At 42.1% G+C, this 20,913-nt stretch overlaps 1 protein-coding gene across 4 annotated transcripts in view; it reads right to left on the bottom strand.

Annotated features, from left to right (window-relative positions):
* The window catches only part of LOC101953358 (small integral membrane protein 10-like protein 2A), a 30,333-nt gene extending 11,171 nt beyond the window's left edge, over window positions 1-19,162 (bottom strand). For 2 of the 4 annotated variants that reach the window (XM_005304711.5, XM_065558983.1), the window contains exons 1-3: window positions 17,950-18,088; window positions 11,941-12,870; window positions 8,377-8,477 (exon numbers count right to left, since the gene is read on the bottom strand). In XM_005304711.5, coding sequence (XP_005304768.3) covers window positions 8,377-8,477; window positions 11,941-12,780 — 941 coding nt within the window. In that variant the 5' untranslated portion in view covers window positions 12,781-12,870; window positions 17,950-18,088. Of the gene's footprint in view, window positions 1-8,376; window positions 8,478-9,724; window positions 12,871-17,949; window positions 18,089-18,824 lie in introns of those variants that run through there. The other 2 variants (XR_010590865.1, XM_042853197.2) reach the window with 2 other exon arrangements.
* Between the last annotated feature and the right edge of the window lie 1,751 nt (window positions 19,163-20,913).

Here is a 20,913-nt window from a genome sequence, read left to right as displayed (position 1 = left end):
CGTCCACACTACCCCAATTCCGACCCGCAAAGGCCGGTTTTATCGCTAATCCCCTCGTCGGAGGTGGTGTAAAGAAACCGGTTTAAAGGGCCCTTTAAGTCGAAAGAAAGGGCCTCGTTGTGTGGACGTGTCCAGGCTTAATTCGGTTTAACGCTGCTAAAGTCGACCTAAACCCGTAGTGTAGACCAGGCCTCAGGGTGGTTAAGCACTAGAATAAATTGCCTAGGGAGGTTGTGGAATCTCCATCAATGGAGATTTTTAAGACCAGGTTAGACAAACACCTGTCATGAATGGTCTAGATAATTAGTCCTGCCATGAGTGCAGTAGACTGGAGTAGATGACCTCTCGAGGTCCCTTCCAGTTCTATGATTGACTGCCATTATGGACACCATATTTAAGAGATTTTTAAACCAGTATTAAAGCAACAAGAACACACCTTTGTAATTGTCAAGAAAAAATTAAACTCCACATTAAGATTATTAAAATTAAACTAGTTCTAAAGCATGATTCAAACTGGTTTACAGTTTCTTACTTTAGGCTTCCATTCTGCCAGAATCCAAAGTTATATCCCTTTTTAAGCAAGGTTGATGCCAATGGCAATTAAAAATTAATTTCCAAATTCAGGTAACAGATCATTCATAGAAGAAGTGTTCCTTTCCTATCAGATTTTCAGACTGTTGGGTTGAGCAAAAGGGATAAAATGGTCCTTTAACTCAATATTTGTCAAGCCTGGAATTTCTGCTAGGAATTAAAGTGCAACTCCTTCTCAGGCAGACCATCAATTGAAGAATGTCAAGTGTACATGGCTAACAAAGACTCATCAGGTATTTTCACTAATAAAAACATTCTTCACAAGAATGATAGTAATAGTAGCCATTTGCAAACAGCAGAATGGAACTGTAGGCTTTAGATATTATTGTCTCAACAGTACAAATTTTAAAAAGGAGCCTAAAGCACTTGCTATAAAAGAGATAAAGAGACTCATTCAGACTACAGTGGCTGTGTTCCGGATACTAGAACAAGACACATTAGAATGAGTTTAAAATTGAACAAGTGCCAAAAACAGATTGACAAAGTGCCCATAAAAACCATCCTGAAATGACTACTCCCACAAGCTAGGAGGTTGCTGACACCTGCAAGTAATTTAGCCAAAGGAGAGTGTGATCAGAAGGTACAATTACCAACTACAAATGAATGGCTTAGCATAAAAGGAAAGCAAGAAGTAGGAAGAGTTTTGAAAATCATGTTCAGCAGTGGTAACAATATAGGTCACAGAGTTTTTGAATTGACCATCAAATTGTAGAGAGGACACAGGCACTAGACTGGAAGGACTTGGAAAGTGCTACGGTCTGTACAAACGCTATCACTCAAAAGCAGCAGGAGGGTGGCATAAGATGAAAAGAGGCTGAACATTTAACTTATATCCGTCTGCCTTGATTAGTTTTCCTCTCAAGAGCCAGAGAGGGATGTAGGACAGAGAGACAGGCAAGTTTAGCTTATGTAACACCCTCATATTTTCAGCCTAATAGAAAGTTCATCATCCAGAAACCTCGCTCAAAATAAGTGGCTGAAGGTGCACAGCAGGCAAGCCTTTAAGAAAATGCTAGAGAGCACTATTAAAAAGTCTGTTTTTTATATATATATATATATATATATATATATATATATATATATACACATACATACACACATATACACACACACACACGCCCCCTACCCCAATATAACACGAATTTGGATATAACGCGGTAAAGCAGTGCTCTGGGGGGGCGGGCCTGTGCACTCCAGCAAATCAAAGCACGTTCAATACAACGCCGTTTCACCTATAACCCGGTAAGATTTTTTGGCTCCCAAGGACAGCGTTATATCGGGGTAGAGGTGTGATATATATAATCATTTACAAAAAAAAATATCACGAGACTGATGGGGCGAGGCTTCAAGAAAGATTTTGCAATGAACTGCTTCAGACTGATTAGTACATGACCTAGACCAGAAATGCTAGCATTTTTTGAATGAGACAAAAACAAGCAATTTTCATAACTTGTTTCTTTCACTCTAGGGCAGAGGTAGGCAACCTATGGCACATGTGCAGAAGGCGGCACGTGAGCTGATTTTCAGTGGCACTCACACTGCCTGGGTCCTCGCCACCGGTCCAGGAGGCTCCGCATTTTAATTTAATTTTAAATTAAGCTTCTTAAACATTTTAAAAACCTTATTTACTTTACATACAACAACAGTTTAGTTATATATTATAGATTTATAGAAAGAGACCTTCTATAAACGTTAAAATGTATTATTGGCACGTGAAACCTTAAATTAGAGTGAATAAATGAAGACTCGGCACACCACTTCTGAAAGGTTGCCGACCCCTCCTCTAGGGAATCCTGCTTATGAGCAAAGATCAGAAACAAGAAACGTTAGTGCTACTCCAATCCTTGAGGAAGCCACTAGGCAGGAAATTTATCCTTGTGTGCCACCAGTGTACATATTGGATTTGAAAGGCAGACATGGGATAAGGTTGACTCCCCTACTGAGGGGCTGCTGGTCCAGAGAAGATTTTTAATTTGTAAAAAGGCCAGCCTGAGAAAATTGTACTTACTCTGGTGAGCAGCTACTTGCACGAGCAATTTCACAGACCTCAGAATGGACCACTTGTGAGAGTAATTGCTAATCAGAGCAATTTAAGTCTCCACCATCTGGCTCAACATGAGAGCAAAGTTTCAGATGGTTGGTCTGTGTCACTTGGGCTTTTTGCTCAGTGAGCAACGAATAAGCGTGTGTCTTTCAGGATTTGTTTTTTTTTTTTCCTTTTGTCCTTTGCTCGTTTGAACCCTTTCAATAGGAAACAGAGCTTTAGAAGAGTTACAACTTGTGGGTTTTTTGAGTTAAGAGGTTAAGGAATACATAACAGACTCTTTCAATATGTTTAGATACAATATTTGTAAAAACTTTGCACTTCTTACAACTCAGAAAATTTCAAAACATGTTATAAGCACTAAACATGTTGACAATAAGACCTCAAATTTTCCCCCTCAAAGGCAACATGAAAATTATTTTTAAAATTGGTTGTGCGCCCATTTGCTCTTTATAATGCAAAAAGAACTGAAGAGATTTATTCAGCTTAGAAGTATCCAGAAAGTCACATCTAGCTTTCCCTATTTTTGCTGTAGGACTATGTGGTGATCTCAGATGTTGATTAGGCAAGCTCTGTCATTGCCTAACTGAAGAAGCTGGAGGATTGAATCTTTAGTAAAGGTGGCCTCTCTCACGAGTGCTTATTGGACTTTAGAGTTAAAGTTTTATACACTTACATTAATTTTCCCTTTTCTTAGTTGCTTAGCTATGTCTGACTGTTAGAATTTTGACATCAGGAGGCCAGAGTTCCATATCATAAAATCTGAATTTATTAAAAACAAAAAACAAAAAAAAACTCGCACCAGCTTTCAGGCTCTCTTTATGGCTCAGTGAAGAAGAAAAAAAAATTCCTTCAACTTCTTTTGCAGGTGAACAATCCTGCTATAATTGCATTAGAAACAACCTGGGAATAGCCAGTGTGTTTTTGGAAACTTTAGATAGTATGTCAAATATGAGCTCCTTCTGCTGCTTTAAAGGCAGCATTTTGCTAACCATGGCTTTTTCCACAAAAGAGCATCATGTTTGACTCGCACATGACTTTGCCTCCAAAGCAGCGTACATTCCTGCAGCCATAGCCGAAATGATGCTAATGGCACAAAAAGGAGCAAAGGACAGAAAGCTTGACTTTTGCAACTCAAAAGACTCATGAAGGAAAGAGAACAATTCAAACTTTTAAAAGTTACAGTAGACAAAAAAAGCTGGATTTTCACTAACATTACAGCTCTATGAAAATATGACTATATACATATATAAAAATGGCAAGGCTGTGACTTCACTATATGCTTTGTTAGGAAATTTCTGTATTCATTTTTTCCTTTCCTGCTTTGTTTCAATAGCCTTCTCCCTCACTCAGTATCCATTAAAAAAAAAAAAAGTTTTAGTTGTAAATGTGATTTTTGTGCACGAGAAGGGTGCCATGCTTGCCCTGGAGACCAAAGTCCCATTTTTCTACAGAATAAATATAGCACATAGAACAGCAGCAACATATTTTCCTCAGAGTGTCCTCCAATCTGCAGAAGTTCTGACATTCCTCACCAAAGCCAGGAAGGTAGTTTGTTCTCCATGTCTGGTCAATCCTGGTGTAATTTAGTAATAATTGTAGTGATGACTTCAGGTGGCTTTGTCAATTAGTAGTAATTGTGATGGTAGCTTTCCATTTCCACTTGATGTTGAAATCATGATCATGAATTAATATAAATTTTACAACAGAAATTGTGTAAGATTGAGGAAAAGATGGAGAGGAGGGAGGAAACTTGTTAGTTCAAATATCTTAATCAGCAAACATGGAAATGTAATTTTGGACTATCTGGTAAAGTGACTAGGTATTCAAAATTAGCTTGATCCTGAAGAAGTCATTCAGCAAGAGGAAAGGAAGTTAAGGTCAAGTTGCTAAGTGGTGAGTGGTTTGGGGAATACAGAAGAGCCACATTAAGCATGGCAGAGAAAGGCTCAGAGCATCCCTTCCTTATATGCATGCAGAGGAGATCCTTCATGTGAGGATTTCCTCCTGTATGTTTAGAAGGGAGAGGTGCTATCTCTAAGAGAGCCAGCACTGGACAGACCAATAGGGCCTCTTCTGTAGCCCCCAACCTCCACCTCTCAAGTAAAGTTTCACTTAACGGAGTTTTGCAAAGTTCTGGTCCTTTGGGAGTCATTAGAGATTGATCTGGGTCTTTGGGGGAAGAGGGGAACACAAAACACACCCTCCTCATTTTTTGAGAAACCAAGAACAGAAAAAAAAAATTGGTAGGACCCCAGCATATTACTTGAGTCTACTATCCTTAGCAGATAGGGTCACTGAGGTAGCTTTGCTTCTACAATTTAGCCCAAGCCCTGTAAATCCTGACTGCAGCCCTGTTAAGGCCAGACGTAAGAAGGCATATTCTCTCCTCCTTCCACATGCAGAATTCCTACTCCTTTTAATGGAAGTCCTGCACATGGACTGACTGAAACTATAGTTTTGGCCTCTAACTATCACTCCAAATAGAAAGGGCTGTCTTTTATGTTTCAGCCTTTGTAACTTAGACAAAGCTACTCCCATGGTACCATATGGACTCGTGTTAATAGTAGCGTGAGATTGAAGAGTCATGTTCCAATGCAATGGTGCACCATCCTAGCCCTAACATGCAATTTCATACATACTTTTTTTTAAATCCACAGTTGAACTTGAGTATTATGTTAAGATTATGCAACTTTAGACCTAGTCAGTTGGGAAATATCCTGGATTTGGATAAATCATTATTGGTGTATTACAACTGCTTATCACCTATGAGTAAGGAATGGATATAAAAAAAGAAATACAAAGTATGAGAATACTTGCTGTAAGTTCTGGGCTGGATTCCGCAAACTTGTATGGTAAGACACTGCTTCTCTTATGAACTGGTTTACATATTCTTCAGGACAATATCTTCATATTTGCGTATTGAGGATTCTCCCGTCTCCCCATACAATTCTCATTGTGAAAGGGACACTTGAGATTTACTCCCCACTTTAAAAGTAAAGAGAACAACAGCATCTTGATCTTATTTGTATACCAGCTACAGTGCCGCTATGACCTGTGTTTTGCAAGATGGTTAAGTACTATGGTAACAGGCTATCTTACAATCTATTACACTGCAGTTTATAAAATCAGAAAACAAAAAACAAGCAATTTTTCAAAACACTTTTATTTCTTTTTTAAACAGTTTGATAAAACCATTCATTGGCATTTAGAGTTCAACTGTAAACAATCACAATAAGTTGCTATTGTGTATTGAACTTTATACATTTTTACACAAAATTGCAGTAATAATCCATAGGAATAAGTTACATTCAGCATATTTGAGAATGGATTTGGCTATTGAAACACTATACTGGAAAAATCTGTGCGGTCAGGTAAGTAAAATTATTCAAAAGCTGAATGTTTAACTCCCTCCTGTGGTGTACGTAAGCAGCATCATAATTCATCAGCTTCTATAAGTGTATATAGTGCTAGTGCTATATATTAAAAAGCCTGCTTTCACTCAGAACAAAATTTCAAGTTAACTACAGAAACTCCTTGCTCACGAGTCAGAGTATTATATAAGAGAGTTTCAAATAGACGAAGTTATTGTAAACATCTTTCCTTACACCAAAATGGGTATGCCACATTTAGATACATTTGTAGTCCTTTTGGGCTGTCACACTCTAGGAGACCTTCTCAATTCTTTATGTTGCAGTAAGAGTTGTAAAGCATGACCAAAAAGAGTATCTAGTTGTTTTGTGTGCAAAAGCCTATAGTAAGAGTTTTAGCATTTACAGCCAAGACAATTCACATTACCATGCATATAAGCATTGAAAACTAAATTGTTACCCACCATGTGGGGATGGATTCTGTGTCAATTGAAGCCAGTGGCAAGGCTCCCACTGACTTCAGTGGTGAAGATCAGGCACTAGCTAATCTAGAGTGAGCTGATTTTAAAGAGAGACTGTCAATTTCAAAAATTACTTGTCATAACAGTAGGTGGTAAATACTCAAGATGACTATAACTAAAAGATTAGCGAACAAAGTTATTGTTTCAGTTTGTTAACTTTAAGTCAGTTTCCCAGTCTGTATGGGTCTTCCACACACCAGAGAAGCATGACTTTTTTTAATTTTAAAAAGTAGTAACAAAAATGGGCACGGTTATACAGTCTCTGATACCATTCCTGAAATTCCCTTAGATCACTTTTTGAAATGGATTAGGTTTCAAATTAGCAGTATCACTTTAATGAACAGCTGAACCTGGGTCTTAATACTGCATCCAGTGAACATCCAAAACTCCCCTTGATGTCAAGGGGAGTTTTGGTAGCACAAGCACTGCAGGACCAGCCTCAAAACACATACCAATCCAAAATCAACCGAAAAAAGAATCAAGGACTGAAATTTAGAGCATAATGTTCAAACAATCACTTTCAGGCCATTATTCTGACATTTGGGCGTCAAAACAAGTAGCCATATGTCCTTAATGTATTTAACATGAAAAATTTTTTAATCAGTAAATATGAATGGGTCAGAGAAAACATCCTCAGAATTTTCATAAGTGGACCTCTAAATCATTTATTTGGGGAAGTGTATCATGTATTTTTACATGAGAAATGATAGATTTTAGTCTAATTTCAAGAGAGGTTCACCACATTAAAGATTAGTAAGTCGAACTTATTTTTAAAGTTACTTTGTCTAAAGGCTTCAACATCTTTCAAGTATTATAGAAAAAAGATCAAGCCAATGTCATAAAGCATGCCTCATTTAACACAATCATTATGAAAAAGATTGCAACCAGGTTTATTCAGACAGTTCAATATAACTCTTAAAAACTCATGACAGAGTATCTTACCAAGAAACCCAAGCAGCATAACATGGTTATTTTGGTTACTAGCTGCAGGCCTTGATAGATTTGATGCCACAAGTATCTGACAACATAAATAAGATTACAATTCACAATCACAACAATAAAACCAGTGGGGATTTGGACTGTCAGGCAAATGTTTTTCAAAGCAGCTGGTTTAGAGAAAAAAACAAAACAAAATAAACTTACCACCGAGGTGGTATATCTGATAAGGCTAACAGGTAAACTCCGATAAGCTCTCATGACAGATGTCAGTGTTAATTCACTGTCAAAATTTGTTACGATAACCAAATATAGAGGAGCCTATCCAAAACAGAAGAGGGTAGTGATGTGGGCAGGAGGGAAGTATACAGGACCAAACCATTTTCTCTGCTAAACTGGTAAAAGTATGAGAAAGAGGCTAAGGACCTGCTCCTATGAAGAAAGTCCACGTTTTTTCAAGCATGCAACATAAAAAGTTCAGTCAAAGCACTTATGTTCCTCAAAACTCAGAAAATAAGCCACAACAAGCAGTTCCCACAATATGTTGCAGGTATTCCTTGCCTGGGCCCATAAAGTTTCCTTGTGAGGTATACGTGTAATTTACATGAATGCTAGTACCTGCTAGCCTTGATATTTAGTACAGTTTCTACTGCTTTTTGAAGTTTAACACTAAAGGGCCAAGACAGTTTACACAGCATTCAAACACACGGCTGTGGTTTTGCCTATACACATACAGTTCTCCACAGGCACATAAAAAAGGCTCAAGGCATTATTCAATATTTGTTTTAAACATACTTAAAGTGATCTTTAAAAAGAGCAGTGCAGTATTTGCTTAAGTTCCACTTGAGTCAAGAAACGTGTTTATAAAAAGTTACTAGATAATTCTCAATACTAGATTTTTTTATTTTCTTACCTTTCTTTAACCACTTCGCTTGTTTGCTCTGTAGTAGCAGAAACAGAACTCTTGATATGTAGTTCAGGAACGAGTTTGGTACTGACCAATGCCTTATAAAACTGAATTTTAAAAGCATTAAGTTGTTTAGTAACTAGTCTTATATTTTACTTTGATGTTTTAAATACTTCTGACTGACATCCATAACTTAGCAAGCAAAAAATTGGAAATATATATATATAAAAAAAGCCATCTTCTAGTCTTTTGAAATTACCCACCCCACTAAAATATATTCTTTCCTAGTACAACAGATTCCTTAGGACAGCCTCAACCCTAGAGAAGCATTTACTGTGAAAACTGATTCCTACATCGGATTTACTGAGGCCATGAAACTCCCTGAAAACCAATTCAATGCTTTTAGTCCAGACATTTTCCCTTTTTTGAGATGAGACCATATCAGGTATAGTGAAAAAAAATTAATGGTGTACACATAGCTGTACACAGTAGCCATGTGTATAAATATTACACATCTATGAAAGACTCTCTCCCCTTTGGTTTACAGTTCTCCCTCCCAGGGGGAAGACACTGACATTTCTGTGTTGCTGTCTCTGCCAGATAATTCTAGTAGTACAAGAATACTGCTTTCAATTTATGCTTCTCCAGCCTTGACGTGCAGTGTATGTATGGCATGTGAAATGCTACCACACTAAACCATCCTTTATTTCAGTCTCAGATGGAATGTTTAAGTTACCTTTTAGGTTTACAATAAATCAAATTCAAGGCATGTTAACTTATTATTAGAATGGATTTAATCCACTCAGAATTAACACTCTTTAAACATTGTTAAAAGATTACATAGAGACGACAAACGACAATTCAATCACCTTTCTGTGTCTAGTATCAGGAGATAGCCGAGTTAGTCTGTATCCACCCTGATTGAACTAGCCCTGTCAACACTGGTTCTCCACTTGTGAGATAACTCCTCTCTCTTCATGGGTCAGTATAATAATGCCTGCATCTGTAATTTTCACTCCATGCATCTGAAGAAGTGGGATTTTTACCCACGAAAGCTTATGCCCAAATAAATCTGTTAGTCTTTAAGGTGCCACCGGACTCTTTGTTGTTTCTGTGTCTAGTTATTGCAGGCTGTTTAACCTGATCCCATGATCATGGCTGAAAGCCACACACTCAGGGAAGTTAATAGTCTTGTCATGGTGAAACATCTATATGATCAGGTCTGTAGTATACAATATTCATCATACCAGAAGTCCCTTCATAGAACAACAACTTGTTTGCAATATTCAAAAGGAATGTTATAAGCCACCAGCACCCTATAATAGGCTTATGTAAAAACATTCTAGTCAGGCTGTTTTTGCTAGGTTTGTCTTTATGATGTTTAAAAAACAAAAAAAGGGGGGGGGAGCTATTTCTTACACCTTCATTTGCTCCTCCTTATTCCTGGACATTTTGTGTACATCAAAATCATCTCTAAAAGTAACTGTGATGTTACAAAAAAGAAGAGGAATGATTAAGAAAGTTTATCTTTTCCGGCTGCGTGTTTCTAAGGGACAAAGTGTTCAGCTTGGCCTTACAAGCATAAATAATTGGAGTACAATTTTTGTGCAAACGAATACATTGTTCTTAGATGTCCATGTAACAATAAATGCAGATACAAAACTGGAACTGAGTGCAAAAAATGGATACCAACATTTGAAACACTTAATGTATAGGAAAAGAGATCCTAATTCTTTGCCCGTATCCATAGCTTTAAAAATAAGAAAACCTTATGTCATCTGCCCCAGAAAAGTAGCAGGGAGCATAATTTCTAAATTAAAAATTTTCATCCTTTCCCATAATAGATCAGTAGCTTCTGATAATTTAATCTACAACTCAGTATTTGACTTTTTAGAGAACTATAAGATTTCTAATGCTATTGACTTTGTATTCTCATGGCGCAGAACTAACTGAGTTTTTACTAAAAACAACAAAGTGGACGTGAGTTATATAACACATAATGGTTCCATTACAGTCTATGGGACAAAGTCTAATTTTTGCCCAAGACAGCAACAGCTCCCTCACAGCAGTTTACTATTTATAATGTATGCCTACTTTAACATCTCTGCTGATTATGTAACTGGTACACATGTGATCTAAGGTCTAAAACTACACACGTAGTTTTAAAGTGCACAGTAAATAAAATTATTTTCTAAATTTAAAAAATATTTCTAATCTCTTCCTTCTACAGCAACACATAGTGTCCATATTTGGGACTCAAAGCAAATAAAAGGCCACTTCTGAAAGCAACAAAAGAGAAACTTTTCTTCACTCCTAGAAGCCTAAAGGTGTATTGAGTTATTTTCTAAATTTTGTAAATCATAATAACCTGGGGCATTGAAATCAATAGGACTACTCATATGAATAAGGGTTTGTGGAATCAGTTCGTAAGGGCCAAATTCTCCAATGCAATGTGGCTAATTTGCAGAGAATTGTTGGCATAAGCTTGTCCAAAGGAGAGTTTAATGGGCTTAGGAAGGATCATCTCAGGGTAAGGATGACCTTTCAGTGTTGCAGAGGCACTGTAAATGTTTGTATATCAGCCTGCCAGCATAACAGGGAAAAGGGGACATGGCCCTATGTTTTGCACATTTCTGGTCCCTACAGACTGTTTTCAGCCATCACAGAGCTGCCCTCAGGATGCAGTGGGACCAAGTCTCCACAGAGCTGCATGCAACAGGATCAGGGGAGTGCAAAAAAACAGAGTTTTATTTCCACCTTTGCACACCTCAACCTCAATGCTCTGGGCAGATCAGCTACCTTACACCCCACCCCCCGGAGTGGGCTTCATATTTCCAGTAAGATTCAGTCATAATGAAGGTTTGTTTTTTAAAGAAAGGACACACAACCCCCCTGCAAATATAGTTAGTTATAAGGGAGACATTGATAGGCCTTTGTCTACAGCTCACCAGCAAGTTTCATTGAAGATATTCTTTAAATGAAACTCACACCATTTCTCTAAAAAAAAAAAAAAAACTGTTGAGAGATGTCCTATATTGGAGTTCTCAGCTTCAGAATCTCTCAGTTAATTGATATACACAATACTTTTAGAGTCACAGAGGTTTTTTTAAAAAACAAAAACAAACAAACAAACAAAACCACCTGTGCTGAGATAGATGGATTGAATTCTACAAGTAAAAACTTTCCAATAGGGGACTATAAACACCAGCCAAAAGCACAGATTTGGCTCAGACCCTTAAAAAAAGATCAGTGCTGTAAAATTAAAGCCAAAAACTGTTCCAGACAAGCATTAATGTGAGAAACTCATTTGAGAGCTGCATGAATCCTAAATAAGTCAAATTACAATCTCCTGAGCCCAGAAGTTATGGTATTCCATATAACATTCCCCATTACTTACTAGACAAGAGTGTTTTATTAGCAACTCCAAGTGCCATTTAATTTTAGTTGCATAGCTCTCACTAAAACCTGAACTCTAACTTTGTCTCAGCACTGTTTGATTTAATCAGATATATTTTTCTATTAATATTAAAAACAGACATTATTAAAATTTCAGCATTATTTTGCTTTTACCTTCACTACTGCATGCCAGAGATTTGCTAGTGCAAAAGCTCGTACAGCTAGTAGCCACTGTGTTACCTGAGGATTATTTGTTGTATATTTTATACTTGAAAGCATTTTTTTATATGCAGTTGTTTGCTCTGAAGACATGACGTTTAAATAGTCAAGGAAAATATACGGTTTCTGGCTGCTCAGTAGTCCCATAGGATATTCACTCAATGTGGCAGCAAGGATGGAATGCAGATCAGAAGGTTGCAGTTCAGAATCCAACGCCTCCAGAAATGCAAGTTGCAATTCATCCTCAATAATACCCATTTCTAATTCCAACAATTGCCTTTTTTGATTGTACTGTAGCTCTGACAGCCAGAAATGTGCAAAATGTACAAAGTTATCTCCAGTGCAACACCAGACACTCAAGTCACTAATGGAATTATATGCTTTCTCCAGCCAATCTGTCACAGAAGTACTATCAAAGTGGTTAAAAATCTTATCAAGTCGTCCTCTCTCAGGTGAAAAGAGCAGATGAGATGAATCCTTTGAAGAGACAGCTGCACTTAAATTTAACCTTGTTGGTTCACTCAAATGAGGAGGCATTTTCTTGCCAATATGAGGCAAAGGTACAGCCTTAAATAAAGAACAATTCCTGATCTTAAGAGAAAAGAATTCTTTTTGTAAGCTACTATTAACATCAACTTGAGAATTCTTCAACAAGGAACATACGTCTGGAAGGTGAAGGATCTCATTTTGGCTATTTGGGCCACTTTCACTTAAATGTTCATGGTTTAAAACGTCTTCCTCCTCCATATTCATATGGGAGACAATCATAGCTCTTCTGTCCTTCAAACTTTGCATTTTGTTAAACAGTAATACAGAATATTATTAACCCTAGTTGCAGCACAGACAAGCACAGCAAGTCACAAGTCAATGGATCTCAATATGAACCTGAAAGAAAGAATGAATACAGGAAATTAACTCATGGTCAGTCTCCATCTTTAACTGCTTCTCTTAAAGTAAAATATACACATTTTCATCATATCCAAACAACATTATCAGTATTACCAGGTATTATTTAGGGATCTCCATATCATGAAGGGAAAAAAAGAATAGCTCAACAGCAGAATGTAGTTGAGGAACCTAATAGTATAGTTTGTAAGGAGGTCCCCCTAACTCTTTTCCTTGAATATGTTCAAGCAGATTTATCCTACACTGATGAAAGTGGATATTAATGCTATTAATTTTAACAGGTTCTAAAAATGTTATTTCTATACACAAAATTTAAGATCATGGCCTCTGATAGCAAGTGTCCCTCTACTCTGCTGCACATTTAATGCTGGTTTCTCCTCTTTTGCAGTTTAAATTCACTGAGTTAGAGCTTACCTTTGTTGGGTGGCGGAAAGCATCACAAGTGACTCAGCGAATGAGACATCTGAAAACTTATTGCATAACAATACTCTCTACTTTAACCAATAAGATTGCAGTATGTAAGTGATCAGAGGCTTAACATCAGAGATCAGTTTTAAGTGTATTTCTTTAGATTTCAGAGTAGCAGCCGTGTTAGTCTGTATCCGCAAAAAGAACAGGAGTACTTGTGGCACCTTAGAGACTAACAAATTTATTAGAGCATAAGCTTTCGTGGGCTACAGCCCACTTCTTCGGATGCATAAGAAGAAGTGGGCTGTAGCCCAGGAAAGCTTATGCTCTAATAAATTTGTTCGTCTCTAAGGTGCCACAAGTACTCCTGTTCTCTCTTTAATTTTTAAAACATGGACATTAAAGTCAGAGGCAAAGTCTCAACTATTATGTCCATCAAAGCTGTTTTTTAAATACGTTTCATTTCCCCCCAGACATGTTTGTGTGTGTTACCTTCTGTACTTGCTAACTTTGTATCAAGGCACTCAGTGAAAAACTGCACAACTATAAGTCCTCAGCAGCGGGTTAAGTGCCTGGAGAACGTTCACATAGATTGGCACATACAGCACATGAAACAACATGCGCAGCTCAGAGGAAAGATCACCAGGCAAACTGATTGCACAAGCATGATTAGGAGTTACTATGTATATTGTAACAAACCAAATTGCTGATCCTGTTACAAGACGACCACCATCTGCCAACACAGGCAGTAGACAAGGATGAAATAGCTGCCATGGTTACTAACTGAATACTGTGTGTGGAGCTAGACATGGCTTATATCCAGACATGTCACTAACTGTTACAAACTTAAAGAGTTGTAGCACAGAAAGACAGGTTCAAGAAGAAAGTCGCCATATCCACGTTGTCAATCCTCTGGTCCCTTCAGTCTCCCTATCAGTTTATCATTCTATTGTTATTGTTCCTGGAAAAAGGGTTTGGTTTGTAGTGTGTGTGGCTTATCGGGGGGCGGAGGAGAAGAGATTTGGTAATACAAAGTTTATTGATCAGTCTTGTCAGTTTCATCTTACTGCTTGGGGGGAGGGATAGCTCAGTGGTTTGAGCATTGGCTTGCTAAACCCAGGGTTGTGAGCTCAATCTTTGAGGGGGTCACTTAAGGATCTGGGGCAAAAATCAGTACTTGGTCCTGCTAGTGAAGGCAGGGGGCTGGACTCGATGACCTTTCAAGGTCCCTTCCAGTTCTAGGAGATAGAGATATCCTATTTATTTATTTGCTAGATTTAGAAGTTTCATCCTTTATGGGCCTCAAGTGGTAATAACATCTGTCCTCTAACATACCACAACCAAGCTTTCAGAGACCTTCTCTATAGTCACGTCCCCCCACCCCTGAGTAGCTGCCTGAAAGGCTGTTCAAGTGCTTGCCTCATCAAGGCCCTCTTCTGTTGCCAGTGAAGTCAACAGCAAAACGTTCACCTCCTTCTGAGAGAGAGTAGGCTCACATCCTTAAGCAGATTGTTAAGGCCCAACCCTCCAGATGATGAGTTTCCAATACCAATTGGGCTAGATGAAATAGAGAAAGCTCTGCATCTTGGAAGAACAGGCTCCAAATAGTTTGTTTTACATTTAAATCAAAAGCTTATAAATGTATATTTTAGTGTAAGCATCAAGTTATCCTGGGTTTCCCAGTAGGACAATTTTTCTTGAATTTGAAAGTCAATCTCTAACAGAAAACTAATTTTTACTGCTCCTTTGGGTAGTTATACTGATTTTTGTTTCAACCTATATATGCTAATAAAATTATTTAGCCAGACAGACAGAAACTGGAACACTAAACACAGCATGTATCCTACAAAGATGACGAGATAACATGCAAGCTGAAGGACTGGTATAATAGTCACTTATTGCTTATTATAGTGACTGCTGTGCAGGATCAGATAACAGCATAACCTCAATGTACTTGTCTTTGTTTTTAAATTTACACAACAGGATGTTTCTCCTGGGGGAATTCTATGCCACTGCCTGTGCACAGAATTCATGTCACCTGCGGATTTCTTGGCTTCCCCACAGAAAAATTGCTTTCTAAAAGGGAAGCTGCAAGAGCAGTCATGCACCAATCCCTAGCAGTGCAGGTATATCGTTTCAGGCACCTGGAGTAGCTAGCAGAGAGGTAAATCACCGCAAGCCTGGGGACACCCCAGCCAGTGGCTCCTACCCTGAGCTGGGATTAGCTGCTAGTCCCCTCTGGGCTGGAGGCAGGACAGGACTTCCTCTTCCCCTGCAAGCGGTGACTGGGGCTGTGTCAGACCCACCCCCAGAAACCTCCCCCAGCTGCAGGAAGCTCATCATCCTCCCCTGCTTTCTGCCCCCATTGCTCCTCAGCTGTGGGGAGAGGGGTCACTGTGTGGGGAGCTGCTCCCCCATCCACCCAACCCCCATGCATCTGGGCCTCCCATTCTCAGCTACCCCTGCCAAACTTCACATGGTACATCCAGAACTCCCCAAGCCCTCCATACCCAAACCTCACCCCACCAAACCTCAACCCCTGCATCTGGAGCCCCCCTGCACCCAGACCACTGCCCACTGAGCTCCCTGCACTCAAACCCCCACCCTGATGCCTGAGCCCCCACATCCAGACCCCACCACTGACCCCCAACTAGCTGCACCCAGACCACCACCCCACCAAGCCCCACTCCCCCAGCACCCAGACTCTCCTACTGATCCCCAACCATCTTCATCTGGAAGCCCCTGCAGAGCCCATTGCCCCTGCACCTGGAACCCCCTCCCCCAACGAGCCTGTGCACATCCAGATGCCTCCACACCTAAGCCTCCCCACTGAGCTGCCTGTATCCAGATTCTCCCACACGTGGATCCTGCCTGGTTGAGCCTGCCTGTCCCACACGTGGTGCACCTGGCATAGAGGGGCAGGGCCCCAGGGTGTTTCTGGGGCAGGTCCAGTCCTTATGCTGTGTCAGGGTTGGGTGCAGCTTCACTACTGAGTCCATGTCCTGGGGGTGGGGGGAACTGCAGGGTGATCTCCCACCTTCATGCAGCCAGTGGCCTGTGCTCCCCACTGCCATGCTGGAGCCTCTGCATTTATTTCTTGACAAATAAAACTTGCAGAATTTTAAAATACTGTGTGCAGAATGCCCTCACGAGTAAGGATCTGCACAAAACGCATCACAGCCACACTCTGACGTTCACTCTAGCTGGAAGTGAGTGCAAAAGTTTCTCTTTAGTCAGATTAAAAAGACAACAGTGCCCCCAGCAGGGCCGGATTAACTTTTTGTGGGCCCGGCTCCAAACATATTTGTGGGCCCCCCGGGGAATGACTGTAAAAGGGGCCGGAGGCAAAAGCCCAGTGGGGCGGGAGCTCAGGTTGGTCCCTGGAGTAAGGGAGGGGGCAGGGGTAAACGGCAAGCGCAGCAGGGCTGAGGAGGGGGTAAACAGGATCCCCCCCACCCCTGCCCACAGAGAGCGCGTACCTACCTTCTCCCTGGTTCTAGCCCATTCTCTTCGTCTCTCTGCACTGAGCTGCCCCTCCTCCACTGTGACAAAGTGGGAATGTTCTTAATGTTTTCTCTGAATACTGTGTGACTGCCTCAGTTTCCCCTACGCATTTCTTAAGTATCTAGGTGGTGGGATAAGGGTGTGTGATTGTTGCAGAGCCCTAGAGGGCAGGTGTGATGCTGTCTGCACAGAAAATGGCTGACACACGGTCTCCTGGCAACTGATGACCTGGGCCCCTCCCCTGCAAGGTGCCAACTGAAGGTGTTGGAGAACAAAGAGATCAGGTAGCCTCCTGGCCCGGGGAAAGAGACAAAGGAGGGGCTGGAGGGGATTGCAGTGTGGAGCTGGCTGGGGAAACGGAGGGAGGCCCAGCACTGTTGTCTGGGCTTCCTACCCCACAAGACGGACCTGACTGAGGGGTCCTGTTTTCCATACCTACAAGCTCTGATTTTACTGTGTTCCTGTCGTCTAATAAACCTTCTGTTTTACTGGCTGGCTGAGAGTCACAGTGAATCACACCAAGTAGGGGGTGCAGGACTCTGACTCCCCCACACTACGTGACATCCAGCAGCAGCGGGACAGGTTCTCTTCCAGCCCTCTCGGGTGGGTGTTGGGAGTGGGAGGAGCAGAGGGTAATGTGGTTACTTCTATAACCAGACTTTTAGTTTCCGGTCAGCACTGCTAACCGGACACCCACATCCCATTTTCTACTGGAGTTTCCAGTCTAAAACTGGATACCTGACAACAGGGGTGCCAGAAAAGCCTGAGAAGGGGAGGAGGGGCAAGCAATCATTTTTAAAAGTGAGAGGGCTAAGCCTTAAGTGATGGGAAGCAAGGGGTGGGTGGGCTAGGGAGTGGAAAGGAGCTAAGGGGCAGGGCCATGTCAGCTGTACTGCCCAGGTAGGTTGGAGACTGTGGGGATCAGCTTACACAGTATCCCCAGCCCAGGTGACGTGACAGCCAGTGGTGGATTTAGAGTTAATGGGGGCCCCTTGGCCCTGTGCTCAGCTTCATTTTTGGGGCCTCTCCCTGGGACCCAGCCAAGAAAAAGAACATTTTCTCTTATCACCCCCCACGCCCGTTTCCCCCCCCCCTTCATCCTCCTCCTATGAGTAATAGCAAGTCAATAAAAATAAAGTGAGGTACCTTGATTGTTCTTGTAGTCTAACTTATTTTTCTACAGACCACTTGAAAATTGCAGAGGGTCTCTTTCGGACCACTTTTGATCTTTCCTAATGTTGTAAAAAATACATTGGGGTGCGGGGTCTGGCCAGAAGCTAGGATGAGGGAAGGGGCTCAGGGTTGGGGCAGAAGGTTGGGGTGTGGAGCGCTTATCTGGGGCCGCTCCTGTTTTGTGCGAGGGGTGCAGGCGCTCACATTTGGTGCTCAGGATGGGAGTGGGGATGTGGGGGGGTTCAGGAGTCAGGGCATGGGGGGCTGGGTATGTGTGGGGGTGGAGTGGTCAGGGGGCTCAGGGTGTGTGAGGGGGGTACAGGGAGCTGTGGGTGTGTGAGGGTGCAGAGGTCAGGGTGGGCAGAGGGCTGTGGGTGTGGGCTGAGGTCGTGCAGGTGCTCACGGCAGGGGTATGCCCTGATTCCAGCCCCTTCCCCAAGCCCCCCCCCCTCTTCTCCTCCTCCCCCCCGGAGCCGCAAGCCTGCTGAGGCTGCCTCCTCCTTCCTGCCAGCAACCAGCTGATCGGCGGCGGCGGCGGGGGGGGCATAAGGTACCAGGCTGGGGAGGAGCTTGGCTGCCGGCAGAGCCTGCCCTGCTGCAGCAGGAGCCGGGAGCACTAAGCTTCTGCCCCCGTGGGAGGGGCGGAGAGGAGCCGGCCGGACCGGGGCCCCTTTGGACCATGGGCCTGGCGACCTGGTAAATCCGGTACTGGCCCTCGGTCCCTGAGTACCTGCGAGGGAAGAATCAGTAACTCCAACAATGGCCTGCCACAAGCGGAGTCACGTCCGCCTCCCCTCCCGCAAGCCCCCCGGCGGCGGGAACGGAGAATGCAGCCCCTCCCCATTCACCTGCAGCCTGACGTTGAGCATCATGGAGGCCACGATGTAGAGATAGGGGAAGTTGATCCGGAGCTTCCAGGCCAAGTCGAAGAAAAGGAGGAGGGACCTGGTCAGCCCCTTGCAGAAGACTCCGTAGGACCTGGCGGCGGCCGATTGCGAGAGCCTAGCAGCCAGGGCGGACAGAGCCGCCGCCATATACACCCCGCCCCCACCGGGCGCTCGGACTGCACCGCCCCCACTCCGTAGTGACCCGCTAGGGAGCCGAGCCAGGGCCTCTCACCTCCCCTCCGCCGCCCCCAGCCCAAAGAGCCCGGATGTCGATCGCAATGGGGGAGATAGGAAGGAGGAAGGACAACTATGGAATTTACATACGCAGGTCCCCCGCTTGCTACGTCACAGCGGTTTTGCGTTATGACGGCACGGCGCAACGACGCAGGCTAGGGGCTACAAAAAATAAAAAAAGAAAAAAAACCCCACACACACAGGGCAAAGAGCGTCCCTCCCCCGCACATGGGCAGTGCTCGCGGAGCCGCTGGGCTCCTTCCCCAGTCCCTCCCACCTCAGGACTAGGCGCATGCGTATTAAGACTATGAACGCGTTTCAGGCCGATGGGGAGGGCATGTGCAGTACTGTCCTTACTAGCAGAACAGGCGGGAACGAAGAAGGGAGTGACTCAGGCGACGGAACGCAGGGAGGGACTAGAGGGCGTTTGGGCCTTCTCCCCCTGTGGAGGAGGAGAACGGGCAGGCAGGCAGGGCGAGGCCACCACAGGCTCTGGCTACCTTACCTTTGCCAAGGGCAGGGTGAGTGCTGACTAGCTCAGGCTCTGCCCTAGTCTGTTTTTCGTGAAGCAGAGGGAATTATGTGAGGGTCTTCCCTTGACTCTGCTGGATAAAAGCTTAACAGTGTGACCCAGGGGTCCCCTGCTGCAGGGGTAAGAAAGAGTGTTGCCCTAAGTTCTTCCAGTCTAGCTCTAGGCTGAATCCCTCTGCTCTATGTTTTCATAGGAAGTATATTTTGTATTCATCTTATTCTAGCACAAGCACCCTATAAGCGCTAAACAACTGCTCTAGCGCAGGCACATCAACCAAACCATTTTCCATGCAAATATGTTTTTAAAATAAACCACATTCTTTGCACCACTTAGGCAGCCAGACAGCTATCCCTAAACCAAGAGAAAAAGTTGTTTGTTTTACTTTAGTGAAAGCTTTATTTAAATTTTAATAGTACAGTATTGAAGAACCATTCATCTACAGATTTTCAATACACTTTGCAAAAGTTTCTCACAAACCCTCTGGGATAAATTAACAATAATTTATACTCACTTTACAGATGGAGAAACAGGTACAGAAGTGTGGTGACATGCCCAGTACAATAAGCCAGTGGCAGAGCGAATAGAAGGGATTTCAGGGTGCTGATTTTTCTTACACACCACAGGGAAACAGGTGCAACTCTATTAGGTTTCATTGTTGTAAACACTGGTATTAGATGAAAAATCAGGCCTCTGAAATATTTTTCTAATTGTCTTCTGAGTACACTCCTTTCTCATATTTATTTTAGAACCATTTAAATCATAAAAGTTGCATTTAAGGCTGCCTGCATTAAAAACAGTCTGAAATAATAATTGTTTATATGATTAACATTAAAATCTTCCAGTAGCACTATAAAAATATTTTGTTGCCTCAATTGCTTTAATGCACAGATATATAGCAATCCCAAGAGGACTGAATATATTCCCAGGTTGATCTACACTTTCGTTTATAATATTGTTTTGGCCAGTCAATGTTTTCAGAGTAGGGGAGAGCACCTAGGTAACTCATCTCTGCATGCATTTGTAACTGCAATCAGTATGAGTCCAATGCAGGAAACTGAAAGTACTAGCTTTTATTGCCAGAGATAGAAATATTTAGGCTAAGTTGGGGCAAAGCTACTGTCCACATTGTGAGTGAGTGAAGAGAGGCTGTCAGCCCAAGAAAAACTCAGTGTCAGCCCCAAGTCCTTTCAGGCAGGCACACAGACAGACCTTTCCCTTTGCACTTCTCTTCCCCAGTGGAAAAGGAATCCAGCAATTCCCTTTCTGAATTACATGACTGCAGGC

This window comes from Chrysemys picta, chromosome 10, assembly GCF_011386835.1.
Source record: "Chrysemys picta bellii isolate R12L10 chromosome 10, ASM1138683v2, whole genome shotgun sequence".
Classification (NCBI taxonomy): Eukaryota; Metazoa; Chordata; order Testudines; family Emydidae; genus Chrysemys; species Chrysemys picta.
The sequence above is the reverse complement of the archived record's forward strand: the minus strand, read 5'-3'. Positions and strand labels throughout refer to the sequence as shown.